The sequence below is a fragment of the Mastigoproctus giganteus genome, chromosome 10, assembly GCF_048544385.1.
Source record: "Mastigoproctus giganteus isolate SK-2022 chromosome 10, ASM4854438v1, whole genome shotgun sequence".
NCBI lineage: Eukaryota > Metazoa > Arthropoda > Arachnida > Uropygi > Thelyphonidae > Mastigoproctus > Mastigoproctus giganteus.
The window spans coordinates 12,508,947-12,531,803 of record NC_143584.1 but is presented as its reverse complement, the minus strand read 5'-3'; the positions used below and the strand labels follow the sequence as shown (position 1 = coordinate 12,531,803).

Sequence of the window (22,857 nt, the reverse complement as noted above, 5' to 3'; positions counted from 1 at the left end):
GGTGCTGGTTGATTTATAGCAATATTACAGTCAAGAAGTCCCAAAACAGATACCTTTGCAAAGAGAACATGAACTGTCTACAACAAGCAGCATAAAAGAACTAGATGACCATCAGTAAAAAGTCAGCAAGATGAATTCATTGAGTGGTCAGCTGTCAGATCACTACAGAAGTCAACTAGTAAATGATTTTGGAATACCTCATTCAGCAATGCAGAAGCATACGAAGTTAATGTACATTTGCATCCATATTATGAAGTGTCCATTCAGGAGTTAATGTTTGCTGCTGTCTATGCTCTCTGTCCTTTACACAGAGTTAGAAAAGTCTGGACTTAAGCGTCATCTAGGTGGGGTAAATAGAGACATTTGTGGACTTTCTTCTCATTATGACCGAATTAGTCAGTCTCTAGCAGGTCTTGCTAGATGAAAAAAAAAAATTCTTAAAATGAAGTGGTTTTTTTATTCAGATAGGTGGAAAACTGCCCTGATATATACATCAATTGGCAGCAAATGTGTTAACAGACAATGATATGAACCCCAGATGGGATGCTTGATTACACTACCCAACATGATTTTTACCTCCAGCAAATCAATGGTTGTTTCTAGTCAAATTTTATGTATAGAATTTAAAATCAATCATAAAAATTTCCTATAACGTTTCAGTTTTAAGATATAGATAGATAACTGGATTCTGTACAAAGATATCATTACTGTTTGAAATACAATTTTTAAACTATTTACTTTTGGTTGGTTTTGTTTATTGGGATAAAAGTTAAGCAAGAACATCATTACTGTTCTTGAAATATAGTATATTTTGATTTTGATGCACTTTTCCACAGACAAGTCAGTATTTTTATTAATTTTATTACACCATTCACTGTTCAATATATAGTGTATGATAAACTATGCTACAAGAATTCACCTCCTGTTCAAATTTACCAATTGCTTTTACTATTTTTTAGGTTAATGCATTGTTAAGATGGAGAAGACAAAGCACGGAACTTGCGTCAATCATCCAGCCAACTTCTGCTATGTTTGTGGACACTTAACCCCAAAAACTCAGAGGAAGAAAATATACAATGTCACAAAAGTTGCATATTCATTGTACTTCGGCTGCAAGATCGGTGACCAAGAAAAAAATTGGCTCCACATATCTGTTGTATTACTTGTACAATGAACTTAAGGCTGTGGTTATATGGCAAGCTGAGAACATTACCTTTTGCCATCCCTATGGTATGGCACGAGCCCAAGAATCATTTCAACAACTGCTATTTCTGCATGACAAAAGGTATTTCCAAAAAGAGCAAACACTGCATCAAATATCTAAATATCCCATCAGCAATTAGGCCAGTGCCACATGGTAAAGAACTGCCAGTACCTGTGCCAACAAAATCTTGGGATATTGAAAGTAGTGATGAAGGTACAAAAGAAATCGTTTTACAAGATGTCGCGGAACCATGTACTTCACATGACTACGAGCCAGAAAAACAAAAGGCCCCACACTACATTGAACAAGAAGAATTAAGCAACTTGATCAGAGACTTGGCCTTACCCAAAGAGAAGGCTAAATTACTCAGATCCAGGCTACAACAGTGGAGCTTAATTGCCAAAGGTACAAACATTACAATATACCATAAGTGAAATGAAGTTTTCAAGGTATTTTGCAATGGAAAACAACATGTGTGTCTGTAGAGACATTGTTGGTCTTATGCACGAACCGAACATTGATCACAATACCTCTGAATGGCATTTGTTCATTGATACATCAAAGCTAAGTTTGAAAGCAGTATTGCTTCCTAACTTTACCATTAATTCCTCTTGTTCATGCCGTTGGCCTGAAAGAAACTTACGATAGTATGTCCCAGATTCTTTCTGCTATATGTTACAATGACTATAGTTATAATATTTGTGGTGATCTCAAAGTAATTGGACTGCTTGTTGGGTTGCAAGGTGGTTTCACTAAATACTGTTGTTTCCTGTGTTTGTGGGATAGTCGTACAACAGCCAAACACTACGTCGTACAACACTGGGACAAGAGAGATGAATATATTCCCAGCAAAATAAATGTAAAGTATGTTCCATTGGTTGATCCACAAAAGGTTTTTCTTCCTCCTTTACACATCAAGCTTGGACTGATTGAGAATTTCACTAAGGCACTGGATAAAGAAAGCAGAGGATTCACATATTTACTGAAAATGTTTCCAAATTTATTTCATGCAAAGCTGAAAGAGGGAATTTTCATAGGTCCTCAACTAAGAAAGCTCCTAAAAGATGAAGAATTTCAAAGAAACCTGAATGATGTTGAACCAGCTGCATGGAGATCTTTCATGGATTCCTTGGAAAGAGAAAAGACGAGAACTACGAACAACTGGTGACAAACTTGCTGAAACATGGCGGTGCTGAATGTCATTAAAAATGCATTTCCTTCATTCCCATCTGGATTTCTTTCCTGAAAACTCAGCAGATGTCAGTGATGAACAAGGAGAGAGCACTTCCACCAGGACATATCTGCAATGGAAAAATGATACCAAGGTTGCTGAACTCTGCCATGATGGAAGATTGCTGTTGGTTCCTTAAACGGGAAAGCAATCTGGTGTATAAAATGAAATCATTGAGTGGGAAACATGTCTAAGTAATATATATTGTGTGTAATAATTACAACCATGTATGCTGATATCGTATAAAAACAAGGAATTTAAAAAATGCATATATCTTTTGGTGTAGACGTGACAGAAGTAAAAGATTGATATTTTCATAATCAGGACATTAAATTTGTTCAAAATAACCAACTTTCGTTCCAGAGGTATGACAAAAAAAAAATTTTTTTTTCGGGTAGTGTTATAATATTTGACAAAATAATAAAAGGTAGTAAAAGCCATCTTGAATGATCTGTACATTACAATGTTTGTTCCAATCCAAAGAGAACCAACATTTTGTCAAGGAATTGGAACAAACTCCACATCATTATATAGGCTGAGATGGATAGACTTACTTTTAATTGAGTTCATGCCACAAATACTGCGAATGTCACACAGGATGTGTTGCAAAGTTATTCTGTCATGATCATGATGAAACAAAAAAAAAAAAATAGAAGAGATGCCCAGGACAATTAAAGCCTGTGTTGTACATTAATGTGTGTAGAAGAGTACTGCAGATTTTTTGTAACCATTTCTACAAAAGATAAAAAGACATTGGAGCCATCTGTAGATTGTAATTTTCAAGAAATACATGGAAACTGCTCTTGGAGTAATGTTATTATTAGTAGAGTTCTGCAGGGTTCAGTTCTGGGCCCATTACTGTTTTCAGTATTTATTAACAATATTGAAGAAGGCATATAAAGCTTATTTTCTGAGTTTGCAGATGATACAACGGTCAGCAGAGTGGTTAATGACAGGAGTCAAAGCATGCTACTTCAATAATACCTAGAAAAATTGAAAATATGGCTGGCAATAATCCCAGAATAACATACCAGTTGAGTAGTACTACACCCAAGGCGGTGGTGGTGGACAAAAGAAACTTAGGGATAATTGTATAGCCCAGCATGAAGTTCTCTGATCAGTGCAGACAGGCTGCTAGGACAGCTCATGGGGTTCTGTCAAATAATATACAGGAATTTTTCCAGCAGGGAAAAGGAGGTGATTATCCCTTTGTATAAAGCAATGGTTAGGCCACAACTTGAATACTATATACAGGTCTAGAAGTCTTATTTTAAGAAGGATGTGGATCTGTTGGAATGGGTGCAGAGAAGAGCAACAAGATTAGTACATGACACAAAAGGAACTAATTATAAAAAATATAGTTTCCAAATGCTGCAATTTGCAGAATTTTGAAACTATACTCCTGTGAGGAGACCTGATCAGAGCATTTAAGGCCAAAATAGATTAACTAAAATAAATGCTGATGGCATCCTCACTCATTCTCAGACAACAAACGTAAAGGGGCACAAATTTAAATTTAAAAAGGATTGTTGTAGAACAGATGTGGGAAAATTTGCTTTCAACCAGAAGTGATTGATTGTTAGAACTGGTGTCATGGAAGTAGGTAGTTTGAATAAATTTAACCCACCAGCAGTTGCCACAAAATTTGAAATTCCTTTGCACACAGAAACTTGAGAAATCGGCAAAAAATTATTCAAAATTGTTCTCTTTTTATGCCACATATATTTTCAATCTTTTCTAAACTGTGAAAAATCTACATTCCATATTAAAAGCATATATTTTTAACTAATTTTTGAAAATTAAAACTCCCCTTAGATCTGTCAGCAAGCAAATGCAAATTTAAAAATCACACCCTTCAACCTATGCTTTGATCAAACTAGAGCATGTCAGGAGCACTCGCTGCATGAAACATGAAGCATGCACATAAACAGTTTGATTCCAGATGGTGCATTAATGTCATGAAATCAGAGAGCGTTACAAATTGGAGGAAAGCACACAGAAGTAAAGCAAATTTTTTCTCAATAATTGTTCTATGACATAATATCAGTCAACAAGTGCATGTAATTAGTTTTTACTTAATTTTGAATTTTTCTTAATTACATGTTAATTAATAGACATTTCTAGAATTTTCTGCAGAGAATTCAAAGAAAACATTTGCAACATGCTAGCTATTAGGAGTTTAGCCATGTGGACAGAGTTGAATTGACATGTGGTAATAAACCCGGGGGTAAAGAAAAATTAAGAGTATTAGAATGAATGAAAAGGTGAGGTGGAATAGGTTTTTTTTTTTTTTTTTCTGATGCTGTATAAGCTTGCTTCCTGGCATCATTTGCCATTACTAATACCAAATAAGAAGGAAGGTTGTTCTAGACAACAGAAGTGGACAGAATTAGATGAGGAAGAGGAAAAATCAGTCTGACTTTGAAGTTAAACTATGAATGGATGTTGACTGGCTGATGCATTTGTTCATAATAGTTGGAAGAAAAAGGTGGAATTACAGATGCTAATTCAGAAGAATATGCATGTGGAAATATCTGCAGAAAAGACATGCATCAGTAACTGACTGTAATGTTTGTGCAATAAGGAGTGGAAAGAATTCCACTCCTTATTGCACAAATTAGAGTTTAAGAGAGATTTTGGGGATATTACCCCCAAAACCATTCATACCACCATGGAATATTGTTTCCAGATCTGAGAACAGTATTCTATGGTAGGATGCATATTTGATTGGTATGGCAATGTTTAGAAGAAAATTCTAACACCAGGAGCAAAAGAAAAGTATTTGAGATGTGCTTATTATGCCAAGAAACATTTGAAGTCAGAATTATCCCCAATAAAGATATAATCTTGTTTAGGAAACTGAGTGTTATTGAAGACAAACATGGTAGCAGCAGACTTTCTTTTTTTTTTTTTTTTTTTTATTTGCAAGGTACAAGAACTGAGTTTTAATGATATTTGTAGCCATGTGCAGAGTAGAGTTCGTTGCACGTATATGTGAAGTTGTTAAAGTTGTTGTATTAGGGTTTGGGTGGCAATAAAGGATTTGAAGCATCAAAGAATTTCTTAGCATGCTAACATTCTCGGTATATAGCAGTAAGGAGTAGAAGATCCTTAGGGAAGTCTGAGTATACTAAATGTAAACTTTCCACTCTAGAAAGAGGTTATGTTTATCATATAATTTAAGTAATTAAGTAATTCATAAACTTTATTTTCTCTGTATTTATGAATAATGAAAGATTTTGTTTAGCAGCAGGTTGAAGCATGGTGCAGGTCCTCCTCAACGATTATCTCCTGTTCTGAATCCTCCGGGATTAGGTAAGGATACCAGCAACCGCTGTTGTGGTGGTAGGTGGTGGTTTGTCCATGACATATGTGGAGTCATCTGTGCTGCTCTGACCTGGCTGCTAGTACTTTATGCAGAATATGTTGTCATTTTTGTTGTTCTTCTTCCTGGGCCACATCCATACTACAGTGCTGTTAACCTTGTGCTCTTTGAGACATTAGCTGTTTTGGCTATTACTTCTCATCTAAGAACTATGTTTACTGATCCGGTATGTAATTTTTAAGATTTTTTTTTATAAGATTTAATTTTTAACTGTTTTGCTTTTTGTATATAATAAAACTATTTTTTCAATACCCTACAAGTTAAATTTTGACTATTTGTATCGGCGGTTCTTAAAATTTTGTCACTTGAGGCACCCTAGGAGTTTAAATTGTATATTTGCAGAATCCCTAAAAAATTGTTTCCATTTATATGAATGGACTTTTTTTAATCCAGTGGCATCCATTTCAGATTCCTGGCACTCTTTTCTAGAATCACTAACCTATGTAAACTATGATTTATTCTGAATATAAATGAAATTAAGAGTGTTATAAATATTAATGGCCTTCATTCCATTTAGCCTGCTATTTTTTATAATAATATTAATGTAATTATGCATTGTCATCACCAAAATAACATTGTTTTTAGTTATCAACCAAGCATCACATCACAACATAGAAATCATTGGTATTACAAGTTCACATTGGGCTTCCTGTTTGTGGAATGTAGTTGGAAGAAAATCATATTGTTTGAAGGAGCTGTACACAGTGTTAAGTAAAACAAAACCAAGACTCCTGCAAGTTGTTAATTTTGTGATTTTGAGTTCAAAAATATTATAAGAAACCTCAAACATCGGGAAGCTATGTGCATTTAAAATCATGTGCGTGGCTTAAGTGGATTGTAGAGTAGTGGATTTGGAAAAGATTGTAGAGATTCATAAGCATGTCTAATTTTATTTAATATAGGATGGTTTGAAATTTATTAATAATTTATTTACTATCAGATTATATAATCAATTACAGTAACTATAGCAATAAATAATTATAAAATATTATAATAAACGTTGAAAATATTCACCTTCTTCTTGAATACATGGACTCTTTTCATCATGCTCAGTAACACACTTTGTAATGTTTGAATATCTATTTCACAATTTCATTCTGTATATGCCTTCATTTCCCTCAGTGTGTGAGGATTAATTTTATACACTTGCCATTAAACTATCTCCACAAATAATAACCTGGCAACATTAAATCTTGGGGTCACAAATTTTAGGAAATAAGATAAAAGAGCATGTCATAATGATTTTGTTCCAAACAAATGAGTATGGACAAGTTTGTGCAAATTGAACCCAGTAGCCATTGTTGCAGAGGTATACAGAGTTGCTACCAAACTGGCTTTGTAAAAAGTGTGTATGGTTATAAAATTGAGAAATCGACCATAGCAATGATCATCATTATATCTTTTGGTAAATAATCAACTAATAACATTCTTTTACAATCCCAAAAGGAAGGCTGAACATAATCTTGCATGTTGATAGTTGAATATAAATTTTATTTGGAGATGTGGCAGTGTTTACTTCCATTGTGATAATTTGGAAATGTGACAGTGTTTGCTTCCATTTAGACTAAGGACACTATTTATAGGTTGTATTGAAAAGAGCCAAAAACTTGGGCAGATGGATCAACATGATATTTTTGATAGTGTACAGTAAAATTTTGTGGAGCCATCTTACAACCACTTTATATTTGTATAGTTGCTCGAGTGATGTTTTCAATGTTACCAGTAGGTATTTGTAATTCTGTAGTAATCTCCAAAACCTTTGGTATGTCAGTCACCCGTGATTAATTTTTATTTCCTACAACAGCAGTTGTTTCAATATTAACAGCATTTTGTTTACAGCATATAGTGCCTGTACTCACAATGCACTTTTTAAGTGCCACAACCTCTTTATTCCTATGACTTGACTCCAAGTTACTCTTTTTGGGCCACCAAAAAGCAGTACTTGAGTGGCTCAGAAAAGCAACCAAAGAAATTCTTATTTTCTCTGACCTTAACCAGACATTAGGTTCATAATGAAAGATGTATTGCAAGGAGGAGACTGTTGAAGAACAAACTTTTTTCACACCATGGCTGAGTTGGTCAGTCTTTGGTAAGGGTTGCACAGTTTTATCTCTTGGAATCTTTGTATTGCAAGGAGGAGACTGTGTTGAAGAATGGCTTTTTTCAAACCATGGCTAAGTTAGTCAGTCTTGGGGTAAGGGTTCACAGTGTTTTCTCTTGGAAACTCAGGGTTTTCATCCAGCAAACAGGAAAACTGACCAAAGAATATATGTGATTATAGACATAAAATACTAATGCCGTTTGATCTTAACTGCCTTGGCACAATGCATGCAAGATATTATAAAAAAAAACAGCTATTGGGAAGAATAAAGAAGCATTAACAACAATTACTTGAAAAAAAATATTATTTGCAGAAAAATTATATTTGCAGTGTTAAGTGGGTTGGAAAACTGTTAGCTTGGGAGATACATGGACTAATAGATTAACAGTAGCCATTGGCAGAGGTGAAAGTGATTCTTGCACTGCTTCTATTAGAATGAGCAGCAGCCTGGAGGGCGGGGTACAGGGTATTTCAAAGACTCTTAAGATACATCGCAGAACAAGTAAATACATGGGCTGTGTTAGGGTAGCTAAGAATAAGAACAGGTGCTTGTATACTTGCATGTACACCAATGCTAGGAGTTTGGTAAATAAATTTGATGAATTTGAGGTGTTGGTCAAAACATCAAAGGCAGATATTGTTGGGATATCAGAGGCGTGGTGTCACACAGATATAAAGAATGCAGAATTGGAATTTGGGGAGTACAATGTGTACAGAAAGGATAGTAAGGGAGGAGGGGGTTTATGCTATTAGTTAAGGAACACAAAATCTAAGGAAGTGCAGCCAGTTGACGTGGGTGGACAGTGCAGTGTTGAGTCTCTTTGTTGTGATATAAGCACTAGGTAAGCAAATTTGAGAGTAGGAGTGTGTTATAGGCCTAATGATTCTGATGAGTACAATGAACAACTGTGCAGAGAAATAAATAAATATTCATTTATTGCAAATACAGCAAGCCCACGGCCTCCGTAGCCGAGTGAGTAAGAGCGGGAGTGCAGTAGCACATGCTCTTTGAGTAGACGGGGTTCAAGCCCCTGACTACTGAATACGGTCAATCTGCCAACCCGCACTGGACCAGCGTGGCAGATTATGGTCCATTTCCCTCAGCATGAATTGTTGAGGAGGCTTCCATCCTGCAGTGGGTTGATAATGGCTGCACTTTACTTTTTTTTTTACAGCAAGCCCATCACAGCACATGGCTAGGGGCAGATAATACGATAAAAAGGAAATAAAATAAAATAATCAAATGCATAGCAGATTTCATATAAACATTAATAATGAATAGAAATTAAACTTTTGAATTAATAAAAAAAAAAATTGCAGAACAGCACATTTGACTTTCAGTTGCAGTTACTGGGTTGAAGCAGCAGCTGTTTTTACTTTTCTTCATTTTATCGGAGAGTGGGCCAGTCAATCAGATTGTCTTATAATGGGGGATTTTAATTTCCCAGATATTGAATGGAACTTATGGGTTGGTCACTCACACACTAGCAAGGCTTTTGTGGATTTATTGGATGACTGTTTTCTACAGCAGCATGTTTGGGAGGCAACCAGAGGGAATAATGCTTTTGATATGATTATTAGCAATGATTATTCATGCATTAGGAATTTACATATAAAGGAGCCACTAGGTGGCAGTGATCACAATGTACTGATATGGGATTTACTTAAAGATGCAACTACCATCATGGGTAAAGGGAAGAGTTTTTGCTTTTGTAAAGGTGACTACAGTGGTCTCAGAGATTAAATTGTATACAGTGAAATCAACTGATGATGCTACCACAGCAAATTCTAAATGGGAAGCATTCAAGAAGTAATCTTGGAAGCTACTAGTCTTTTTATTCCAACTAAGAAATACTGTTCTAGGTTTAGGCCTAAATGGATGTCATGTGAACTAATTAGACATGTGGCAGAGAAGAAAAATGCATGGGATACATATAAATTAATGGGTAACATGGAAGCCTATGATAGTTATAAGCTGGTCTGTAATCAAGTCACAACAGAGGTTAGGCAGGCAAATTACAAGAAATCTTTGGCAAAAGATGTAAAGGAAAACAGCAAAAAATTCTTTATTTATGTAAATTCTAGAAGGAAGGGGTGAATCATATTGTTCCACTTGGTATTGATGGTCCAACTATTGATGATCCTGCTCAGGTAGCTAACAAACTGAATGAAGTATTTTGCATCTACATTTACACATGAGGAGTTATTCAGTGAGGGAAGCCTGAGATGGTATTAACCTGTGGCAGTGAGCTAAATGATTTGGTAATAGAGCAAAGTGGAGCAGAAATTGTTGAATATAAACATAAGAAAGACATCTGGGGTGGATGGGATCTATCCAGTTATATTAAAGGAGGCAGCAAAGGAAGTAAGCAAACCCTTAGCCATAATTATGAGAGCTTCCTTGGACTTAGGGAAGACACCCATGGACTGTAGATGTGCAAATGTGACCCCAATTCACAAAGGAGGAGGATCAAAGGGTGACACAAGTAATTACAGACCTGTTAGTTTAACTTCTGTTCCAGGAGTTCTGTTCCTTCAGTTATAGTACAGACACAGCATGGGTTTGTTAAGGAGAAGTCTTCTCTAACCAATTTGATTGAATACTGTGATGTGGTCACAAAGGAACTGGATGCAAAGAATAATTTTGATTTCATATAATTGGATCTTGGGAAGGCTTTTTATAATGTTGCACGTGGAAGACTGCTGCACAAATTGGAGCAGTGCGGCATTGTGGGACAAATTGCTGCTATGGATAAAGCAATAGTTGAGTGGGAAAAGACAGAGAGTGGTAATTAATGGACACTGCTCTTCGTGGATTAATGTTATTAGTGGAGTCCCCAAGGATTTAGTGTTTGGTTCATTGTTGTTTTCTGTATTTATTAATGATATTGATGAAGGTATATTTGGGTTAATGTCTAAGTTTTCAGACGATACTAAGGTTGAAAGGGTTGTTAATGACACTAATGACAGTACACTACTGCAACAAGTTCTCAAAAAGTTGAGCTGATAGGCTGTGAGAGGTGGCAAATTAAGTTTAACATTGACAAATGTCAATGTTAAACTTAATTTGCTCCCTGCTGCTACCCATATGCAGTACAAAAGTACTGCATATGGGTAGCAGTAACCCCAAAGTAACGTATCAACTGTGTGGTACTGCACTCAGGATATTAGAGAATGAAAAGGACCTGGGGGGGGGGGAGTAATTGTGCAGTCAGATATGAAGTTTTCTGAGCAGTAGAGACAGACTTCAAGAGTAGTTCATGGTATCTTGTCAAGGATATACAGGAATTTTTCTAGCAGGGATAAGGAGGTGATTATCCCCTTGTATAAGGCAATGGTCGGGCCACACCTTGAGTACTGTATACAGGTCTGGAGGCCTCGTTTTAAGAAGGATGTAGAGCTGCTGGAATGAGTACAGAGAAGGGCAACAAGGTTAGTGAATGTAACAAACGGTTGCCCATATGAAGAAAGGCTTAAGATTTGCAAATTACAGTGCCTGGTGACTAGGCACCTGCGAGGTGATGTGATTGAGGTGTATAATGCCTTGAATGGTTTGAGCAAGCTCAGTGGTGATGGGATTCTGCCTCTTGCCCAGATTAATCGCCTGAGGGGACAAAAAAATAGAAGTTTTGAAGATATGGCTAAAGAATTCGGTATATCGTACCCTCTACATATTTCACACTTTTGAATAATTATGCTGTACCACCCCCCCCCCCTTCCCAAAAAATTGCTGTAGTATGGCATACAGTTCTTTTCAAAAAATAAAGAAAACAAATATATTGGAATGTGGGTGATGACAAATTTGCATACTGGTAATTTATGTTTTCTAGAGAAAATTATTTTAAATGCTGATTTTTTCAGCATTTTTTAAAACATGAAAAAAAAAAAAAAAAAAAAAAACATATTGGACCATAATAAAAGGGCTTACCTTTTCTGTTCTAAAACCTTCCTGTATAAACCATAATTCATTCAACAAAAAAAAAAGTTGGAATTGGTAACATAATTCAACTTAGTGCAATACAAACTCACATTTTTAATTCAATTGCAATTAAAGAGCATTAAATTTTAATTGCATTAAAAACAAAAATTGACATATTAATATGTGAACGTTAATGATTGGTTATGTCTCCCATACAGAATGAATTCTGAATGTTGATTATTAAAAATTTTTGATACTGTATTTTGATTAATCTCTACAGAAATATTTAAATACAGAATTATTTTAAATGAAATACTACTTCTGTAGTATTTCTTTTATTTATTATTCATTTAGAAGTTACTATTTAAATAAAATAAAACATGGTAATTTAATGTAATAAGAGCTATTATATTCTCAATATCTCCTATATTTTTATAAACTTTAATAAATAACACAGAGATTACCACCTTGATCTCTTTATAGAAAGGCTTCTTTTCCAACTGTCTTAGTCCCATCATGTAAAACAATTAAAATACAATAATAAAATTAATAAAATTAATTTTAATATGTTCCATACTGACTGTACGCAATTCAGTAATCCAGAATCATCGTTGAGACCCCAACTCAACTCCAAAAATATTAACCGTGATGCATCTATCAGCATAGGAAAACATTATGTCCAAATTACAACTAATATAAAATACAGGCAACCCCCGTATAACACAGTTTCACTCTAATGCAGTTTGAGAATTGCGGCAATCCTCATATAACACGGTTCTTATATAATACTGTTTCGCTCTGACACTGTTCAAGAATTGCCAGAAATCTTGAATAACTCAGTATTTTTGGGCCTTTGTGCTGGGAAAACCCTGCTATTATGTTAGATGTAATTTTCAACGTTTCCATTCCTCTTTGTGAATCCCTGCTGTTGACTCTCTAGTCATTATCGCCTTCGTGATATTTTTATAAAGCACATTTCTGGAGGTCTACCATAAAACAGTAAAAACAATTTGCAGTTTGCGGTTTATTGAGCTTTTCTGTTAGTGCAATCAATTATAAACAGGTAGAAAACTTGATCTTCTTGCATTTACTGTAGTACCAATAGCTGGAATTCTGTGGGTTTTCACTTTATCATGGTGAAATGTGTTTCCCCTTGCATGAAATATTCAATCAAAAAAAACATAAATTTTCAGAAACTCATTACTCCATATCTCACTTGTGCATATTGTGTTTGTTGCAACTAGTGCACGCCGTGTTTGTAAGGTAAGACAAACATCTTACCTTACAAACTGTGATACTTATATGTCAGATAATGTATGTTCATTTAATTTTCTTCCTCTTCATTGCTACTAGGCACAATCTCTTCTGCAGCATCTAGATCCCTGGGTTAGGTTCTGTACTATTGAACTTGTGCTTGTTTGAGACCATAAAAAATTGACTTTTTTTATGGTCTCAAACACTGGTTCTTAGTCCTGTATAACATGGTTTCACGTTACACGAGATTTTGTAGGAACCAAACAACCGTGTTATACGAGGGTTACCTGTATGTGAAGACAGATTTCTTCCTCTTTAAGTTAGACAAGTACTTTTCAATGCCTTGTGTTCACAGAACAGAATGAAACTAAAATTACACCAGTGTGTTTGTATTTAAAAGAACTTTAGATGTTCTCATCACGCATGCGTTCATAGGACCAATCATCTGATATCAAAAAAAGTCTGCGAATGTTAATCAAGTTTTTACAGTTTCATTTCAAGGGTTTCTGCAGTAAGTAATTTACTATAATTATGCTGAACATTGATTATTTTGGCTTCATTAAAAAGAAAAGAATGTTCTTCATTTACAGCATGAAATGCTAACTCTGAAGCGTTTGCTCTCGCCGCGTGTATCGAAGCCTCGCAAAAATCCAATATCCCCCAAGTAGATCCAGTGTAAGCCGAGTCAGTCTTTACAGGAAATGCTGTAAGCTAGATCATGTGTTTGTTGAAAGGAAGAATTTGTCATCTGTTTCCTTAACAATGCATGTAATTTATTAGTGGGTCTACCTATCACTTTCATATCCGTACCCTTACATAAATAATTTAGTTTATTATACCAGTTTTCAACATATGGAATTGTAATACAGTGGAATCTCGTTAATACAAAGTTCAAGGGACCTAAATTTTCACGTTTTGTAATAACGAGGCTTGTAGTAACGAGGCCCCCCAAAAGTGTGAAAATTTAGGGAAGTTTTTTTTTTTTTTTGGTACATGCTGTATATCTAAGAATAATAATAAATAATAATAATATCAAAAATAAATTAATAAAATAAAATAATAAAAACAAAAGCCTTGTTTAACAATACGGTAATAGGAATAACATATTTTTTAAAGATTTTATTTTTTTTGTAAGATAAACTAAGAGAAAAGCAATATTAACGGAAATGAAAATATTGTACAGTATATATTTTTTTTAGTACCACAGTAAAAAGAATTACAATCTTAATATAAAAGGAGACATACAAACCATTAACTTTTTAATAAATTAATCTAATTTAAAGAAAGAATCCAATGTTGTTTGCATGGTTTTTGTCTTATATGCATTTTTAACTACAGCACAGACGTTATAAAATGCCATAGTTGTTTCAATAAATTAATCTAATTTAAAGAAAGAATCCCGTGTTGTTTGCACGGTTTTTGTCCTATATGCATTTTTAACTACAGCACAGACGTTATCAAATGCCATAGTTGTTTCTTTATCAATGTTACTGCAGGCCAACACATTCTCTGTTATGTTCCATGCATTTTGGGAATCTTTTTTAGATGGCAGTGTGTGAGCTTCTTCACTTTCACTGTTGCTGGTAACAAAAACATCATCGTTTTGTTTGGTACCCAGAAGCTCTTCTGGTATTGGCATTGCAGTGGCAACTTCATCATCCACCTTCACAAACTCTTCAAATTTGCCAACAAAATCCATATGCTCCTTCAAATTCCTCCATTCCTCACTGTTGCTATCAGATTCATCTGCTGGACCATGTCTTTCGATGATGTTCTCTCCAAAGCCACTCTTTCTGAAGCAGCCGATTATTACACTCGATGTAATACTTTCCCAAGCAATAACAAGATTACGGATAGCATCCAGGACATTCCAATTTGGCTATAATTGTTCCCTCCTTCTATGTTGCAGATCAAGTACCTTACCAGGTGGACTCTTTATGCTCTCTTGAGGTTATAAATAATGCCTTGATCCAGTGGTTGCATTAAACTGGTGGTATTGGGGTAAAAACAATAGCCGTATATTTGTCAAATTAAGTGTCTTGGCAGAATGTGCTGGTCTTTTCGGTCTAGAATCATCAAAATGTTCCTTTTTTCCGAAGCCATTCTTCTGTCCAATTTTGATAACCAAGACTGAAAAATTTTGACCATAAGCCAAGCACTTCTATTGGCCTCATAATCACAGGGAAGTTGGTTAACTGCTTAAAAACATCTTGGCTTGGAAAACTTACTAATCACAAGTGGGCGTAGTTTTGTACTGCCATCTGAATTGCAGCATAACAGAACAGTGAGTCTTTTTTTACTTAATTTTCCACCATGACAAGACTTTCCTCGAACAGCAAATATTTTGTTTGGCAGCAAATTATAAAATTAACCTGTCTTGACAAGATTAAAAATATCCTTTGCCTCATATTTTTCAAGGATGGACCGTACAGAACACAATCAGTCTGTAGCCTTTTCTTTGTCAACTAATCCAGACTCACCGCAAACATTTCGCAAAACCAAGTTATTCCTGTCTTTAAGTTTTTGGACCCAGTCACTGCTGCATTTGAAGTTGCTAATCTCCTGTTGCTGAGCTAGATAATTTGCCTTTTCTTGCAAAATCAGAACTGATATTGGCAAATTAGATACACGCATTTGTTGGTACCACTCGAAAAGTTTTGTTTCAAGCTCCTCGTCTTTGCACCAAGAATTCGTATCCTGTTTTTCATCGCTGCTCCAGTGTCACACACTTCAAGTCTTCTTCTTCAGTTTTTCAGTATTGTAGATAAAGTAGGTAAAGGGATGTTGTATTCCTTTACAATGTCTGTTTTGCTTCTTTCTATCCTATCAGCCTCTTGTATAATTTTTAGTTTAATTTCCAGGCTTAATTCTGTCCATCTACGTTTTGTCGCCATAACACTGCTAGATAAGATTTAATATAAACAAATTTTAAATTAATTTAAAGACAAGTTCCGAAAAAGACATCAGCTCAGGTAAAATGGCACAAAAAATAGATTGCTGTATACGATAGCAAAAGACTCTTTGAACTGGGGTAACAATTGCAACTGACCTTATTCCCGTGGAGAGCAAGGGAGTGCATGTAAACAACTTAGAAAAACTTTTTATTCTTTTTGTTAATTTAACAACTCATCCTTCAGAAAGATGTTTTTCAGAGTGCACTTGATGTTGTAGCTACCATAAACTGCTTTTGTTTACGCAAAACTAATTTCTAACAAGTCAGTGCTGTCCTTCGGGAAGTAGGGAGCCAGGTGGCTGGGGGCAATAATCGGGTCGCTCTGCCAATATTTGTATCATACATACAAAATGACAATATTTCTCACAGGATGAAAAAGAATTTTGAATATTAACTGAATTTTGTAATAAACAAATATATTTACATAGAAAAGCCTATCCTTTCGCAGGGGAATGGTATGTGCTTCATATAAATAAGTACTTTGTATAAACCGAGTTTGTATTAACTAGATTTTACTGTAAAATGCTTTTTTTCAATATTTGTTTTCTGATTATTATTGGTTATCTTTTCCTGGGCAATCAATTTAACTTTATTAATAGAGGTGATTGGATAACTTCTATTAAGGAATCTTTGTTAATTCTTTAATTTCTAATTTTAATGCACTCCATGTGATTGAATATTTAAAAGCATTTAAAAACTGATTGAGTGTGACCGAATTTTTATATGTATATGGGGGATAGCTATAATAATGTAGTAACATGCCCATATCAGTTGGTTTCCTCTAGTCTTCCTATAAAGAAGTCTTCCTATAAAGAGATCAAGGTAATCCCTGTGTTATTTATTAAAATATAAAATAAAGCATAAATTACTACTACTGTGTTAAAAAGTGCAACAGGATTTATTTGAATAAATTTATTTGAAAAAAAAAAAAAAAAGTTAAAATAATTTTCAGCAATATTCATTTGAATAAAATTTCCATATAATGAAACGTTTTGTTTATCCCCAATAAGTTCATTGTAATGGGATTTAACTGTACAAGTATTTTGTGTTTATTTTAAACCCCTCCCACACTTACATCATGATTAATGATATTAATGCCTACTGTATGAAAAGCTTATATGAAGACTTTAGGTTGCCAGTATGTAAATTTGTGTAATCATTGGAAATCGGTATATGTATATCTAAAATGTTAATAATATTGTTGAAAATGACATAAATCCATAACCTAAAATTGTTTGGTTGTATTTTTTTAATGAAAAGGTGTTGAAGCAGGTGCAAAATATTAGTTTTCTAATCTTTATAAGTTTGATTAAATTCTCATTAAAAAATTACCTCCCTAGAGACTGATTTAAAAAAAAAGTGTACCAGGTTTGTGTAATACAGAAACTAAAAATATATACACAAATATAAAACTAGTCTTAGCATTTCCTAGAACCATTTTCTGTCAACTGTATACTTGTGAGTACAGATCATCTCAATATGTTTTCTATCACATAAAACAGTTCTCTCTTTGGTTCTGCCCGTTGCCTGTTACAGAATTGGAAACTTTGCTACTATTTCTGGCAGACATCCAACATTTTAGCATAAATAAAGATTTTAGTCTTCATACAGTGACTTTGTTTATTACAGCTGCTTGACCTTATTCATTGTAAACTTTCTCACGGACATTGTAAGTTGTAATTTATTGAAATAAGCTTTTGACTGAAAGATTTTATTTGCTGTCTGATGTTAGAGCAGCCAGTATATTGATTTACAAAATCATTTGTTATGAATATCTAGAAAGTTAAGAATATCATTAATAGTGACATAGGAGCACAGTCTAAAATTGTTTGTATATCTTTTTAGTGCTGCAATGGTGTGTACAGCACTTTCAGAAAGATGTTTAAAATATGATATATATAAATGAATAAAATAAGAAAAGCAGAGGATAATTTTATGGACAATCTGTTTATATTTATCAGTGAATTGAACAGTAAATTTTAAAATCTGAAACTTCTCGATTCCCAAGGGCACTGGATTTTAAACAGTTTACTGTATAAATATTTGATTCCAAGTTTTTGAAAAAAATTTTTTGTTGATTGATATCATCATCAGCCATTTTCAATCCACTGCAGGATGAAGGCCTCTCCAGCAACTTTCCAGTTCCTTCTGTTTTGTGCAATGGCCATCCATTTACTACTCACAAACTCATGAATTTCATCTGTCCATCGCCATCGTTGTCTTCCAGGTTTCCTTCTAGCTCCTCTTGTGTACCATTCTGTTATTTTCTTAGTCCATCTGTCATCATGTCTTTCAGCTATGTGTCCTGCCCAAGACCATTTTAGTTCTTTAGTTTTATAAGAATGTCCTTTACTTGAGTTTGCTGCCTAATCCATGTGTTTCTTTTCCTGATACAATTCATTCCATTCTTCTCTGTGTAGTTTCAACTTCTCTTCCATCCTTTTGGTGAGTGCCCAAGTTTCACTTCCGTAAGTCATGGTGGGGAGTACACATTGGTTCATTATTTTACGTTTCACACTAATTGGGATATTGCTCCTCAGTATGTGACTATATTTCCTGAATGCTATCTATCCAAAATTTATTCTTCTCTTCACTTCCAGCCATTTTCGTTATTACAGCTAATGATTTGTCCCAGATAAGTATATGAATCCATCTTTTAAATTACTGCTCCTTCAATGATTATATCCCTTTCTGTGGCATATTTGTTCATCATTACTTTTGTTTTAACCATATTCAACTTTATTCCGAAATCCTTACTAACCCTTCATAACTGATTAAGATTTTCCTCTAATTCTTTGGGATCATGGCTTATGATCACAGTGTCATCTGCAAATCATAAACGGTTTAGATACTCTCCATTCAGGTTGTCTCCTTTCTGCGACCAGCCTAATCTTCTGAAAGCTTCCTCAAGGGCAGCAGTAAACAACTTCGGAGATATTGTGTCTCCTTGTCAAACTCATTTCTTAATTTTAAATTTGTCGAGTCTAATAAAGAAGGTAGCGTTCTCATATATTTTCTTCAAAATCATAATATATGGGGTATCTGTGCCTTGTCTTTCCTGTGCCCGAAACATTGCCTTATGCTGTATGGAATCAAATGCCTTTTCATAATCCACAAATTCCAGGCATAATGGTGTTTTATATTCATTTGCTTTCTCCATTAGCTGTGATATTATGTGAAGGTGATCCATGGTTGAGAATACTGTCCTAAAGCCAGCTTGCTCTTTCGGTTGATTCCCATCAAATATTCTTTCTAATCAGTTAGTAATGACCCTTGTGAATAACTTGTAGATGTGAGATAAAAAGCTAATTGGTCTATAATTTCCAATTTCTGATTTATCTCCTTTCTTATTCAGCAAAACTATGATTGCATTATTCCACTCCTTATATGTCACACCTTTTCTAATGCATTTTGTGAAGAGTCTTGCCAGTTTCTGTGTCATGTCTCTTCCTCCCAATTTTAAAAACTCTACAGTAGCGTCATCTTCCCCTAGGGCTTTCTTGATTCTTCATTTTCTTCAACGCATGTTCTACCTCATCAGGAAGGATATCGGGTATGTCGTATGTGTTACTAATTTGTGATCGATCTTCCCTACTGCTGGCATCACTCCTTGTATAATTCTCTATAGTAGTTTTCTGCTATTTGAATTATGCCTTCTCTGCTACTTATAAGTACACCATTGCTATTCTTCAGTTTCAGTATCATTTGTCTTTCTGTATTACTGCTCATGGCTGCTGATTTAAGTCCTTTGTTTTCCCTTAATGCTTGTTCTACTTTTCTTGAGTTAAATCTTATGTCCTCTCTGAGTCTTTTTCTAATGGCTTTGAATAACTCAGTATACTCAATTTTATCTTTGTCAGTGTTTATCTTGCTCTTCATTTGTTGTCTTTGGTTCATCATGACTAATTTTTTCTTATAGGTTTCTCATTTTTTACCTATTTGTTTCTCGGACTTTATCACTTTCAGAAAGTTGTAGTATTCCTCGTCAATATCTTGGTCCTGAACAGTCTGCAGAAGCTCAAACTTGTTAAGTTCTGTTATCTCAAAGACCTTCGTATTATTTACTCGAGTCAGTTTTTTCCTTTCTTTTCTTACATCTGTATCAAGTGTGCATCTTACCATTCTGTGATCACTTCCAACATTTACCTTGTTCAGGACAGTAACATTGTTCACAATACAGGTCACCCCTGCTTAACGCTGATAATTCGTTCCGGAAAAACAGAGCGCCAAGTGTCTTTGTGCTAAGTGAATCCGCACAAACGAGCACCGCATTCTCATAAGGTAACGTGTATTTGTGAGTTGCGGTCGATGCCATAGAATATTTCCTATTCAATAATAAACAGTAGTGAAAAGATGCACAAATGTCGGTCAAAATATTTAATATTCAAATATTTGTACATATAAAAATTCTGCATTACATACATATATAATTATGTGGTAACTACTTACGTATCAAAATTAAACTTAAAATTCCAACTAAAATCATGAATTTAATTGATCTAAATTGATTTTAATTGGTTTAATTAAACTGATGAATTTAATCATGAAAAATGTGTTGATTTTGGATTATACTTTGGCCCTCTTCCTAAAAGGGGTTTTAATTTTAAATCCCCCGCAGCGTTACCACCCAACAATAAAGTCAACTGATCCTTAGCCACTTTGAAACTTGGGCATGTTTTTTGCTTCTTTCAATATGAAAAAGTCCTGTTCACATATTAGGTGAACTATAACACATAATACCCCTCTTCAATAATTTTAACAGGTTTTTTTTTAAAGTTTTGGCTCCTTGATCTGCACTTACAGCTTCTCCCTGGATTTTAAATCTATTCAACCAGCCCTTACTAGTTTTAAATGGTTCCACGTTTTTTTTTTTTTTTTTTTTCCTTTTTTAAGGTGAGCTTTCTTCAGATCATTATATAGGCTAATCTCTCTTTTTTTTTTTTTTTTTTATAATATTTAACTTAACTGAATTCTGCATTGGATATTATCTTCAATAAAATTAGTTAAAGTCTCCATTTCAATCCTAATAGCTGGCCTAGCCCTAGTTGCTTGCAGTGGGACAGCTTTCCTGCTGCTAAAATTAATTTTTTTTTTTTTTTTTTATAATTGTTCTTACAGTTAAACTTGCCAGTCCTAGATTATGGCGCACATTCGCTTAAAAACATCTAATTTAATTTTTGAGATTCAGTATTTTTCTTACATTTGTAGTCTGATAGACTGCGTCCAGAAGTTGTTGCTTTTTCGTTCTTATCTGCCTTTATTAACTCTTCGAAAATGTAACTGCATTGGTTGCATTAATTATGATACAATGTTTGGTAAACTGTCTGTTACGCACAATGTCTAATACTGTACTGAGTGATGACTAGACTTCGGATAAATGCATATAACACAAATATTACAAGCAATATACTTGATCATTTTTTAAAATGTTGATCTTGAAACTATGTAACAAGTCACTGTACTGCAATTAAATTAGTGTGCGAGAAAATTTCACTGAGCATGGGAAAATTTCTGAAGTCAGTGTGGGAAACGTTTTAATGCTGTTTTGCTATTCATTTTCAAGCTATCGACTCCATCAAATGAAACGATTTCATTAAATATGCCAAAAATGCAATCTGTAAAAGAGCGTTATAGTGATTTGTGACAGCGTTATAGCAAATCAGTGTAAAGGGAACCGCATTATAATGAGGGCCTGCTATATATCTTCTGTTGGTGAGAATGAAGTCAATTTCATTAGTTGTTAATCCATTTGGGCTCTTCCATGTCCACTTTCTGTTCACCCTTTTCTTGGAAAAAGTGTTCATTACTTACATTCCTCAAGATTCTGCAAATTCCACAAGTCTTTCACCAATTCCAAAATTTCCTATAGTTCCCCTTTCTGTGCTGTTTTGTCTCTTTCCAACCTTAGCATTGAAGTCCCCCATAATGATAGTGTAGTGGGTTTTCTGCTCATCTAGAAGACTCAATTTCGGTGTACATTTCTTCAACCTCTTCACCATCATGGCTCAATGTTGGTGCATAAATCATTATAACCTTTAGCTTGTACCTCTTAGAAATCCTAAGTAGTAGTCTTGATACTCTTGATGATGTACTTTTGAATTCCAAAATGTTGTTTTTTATATCTTTATGGACCAGAAAACCAACTCCGTCTTCGCTCCTATTGGTGTACAGCAGATTTCCATTGATAAACTTATAAGTGATTCATTTCTTCTTATTGTTTCAGCCAAACTGGTGATATTCCAATTCACATTTTCTAATTCCTTTTCCAGCTCTAATATCCTATTTTCACTGATTTATTTATTATTATGTAACAGGCCAAGTTTGGTTTCCGTGCATAGCAGCCTGGTCGTACCCAGAGATTCTTAGCACCCTCTGCTTCCACTCTGATCCTCTCGCCGCCATAAGAGGGGGAATGAAAGCTGCTGGGGACTGAGGGCCATTTGTTTCGTCATGTTGTCATGTGCTGGAGGGTTTGGTCTTTTCCTCTTCACACTGACCAGGCGTCTTGAACCACCCTACACTACATGTTTGTTGCCACCTAAGTGATGTAACAGGACTTCCCATCAAGAAGGTGTACATGAGTGGATTTTAGGGAGGCAGGTCAAACAGACTTCTCCTAAATCTTCTGAAATAGAAAGATATTGGATCCATCAGTGTTTTAGACTGAGTGTCTGATAACACACAGAATGCCTGTTCCCTCGAAATATATACATTTTTGGACTGCATGCATGCAACTCAGAGAAGTTTTTTTGAGGAATTTAGAAGTTTGTAAAAATTTTAAAACTATGAACGTAAATGGTTTTAAATATT

The 22,857-nt window shown here is 34.6% G+C and overlaps 1 protein-coding gene across 2 annotated transcripts in view; it reads left to right on the top strand.

Annotated features, from left to right (window-relative positions):
* LOC150078720 (palmitoyltransferase ZDHHC3) overlaps positions 1–22,857 on the top strand; it is a 62,882-nt gene that overhangs the window by 17,274 nt on the left and 22,751 nt on the right. For both annotated transcript variants that reach the window (XM_090384126.1, XM_090384124.1), the window contains exon 2: positions 5,686–5,986. In XM_090384126.1, the coding sequence (XP_090240252.1) occupies positions 5,686–5,986 (301 nt within the window). The remainder of the gene's footprint in view (positions 1–5,685; positions 5,987–22,857) is intronic.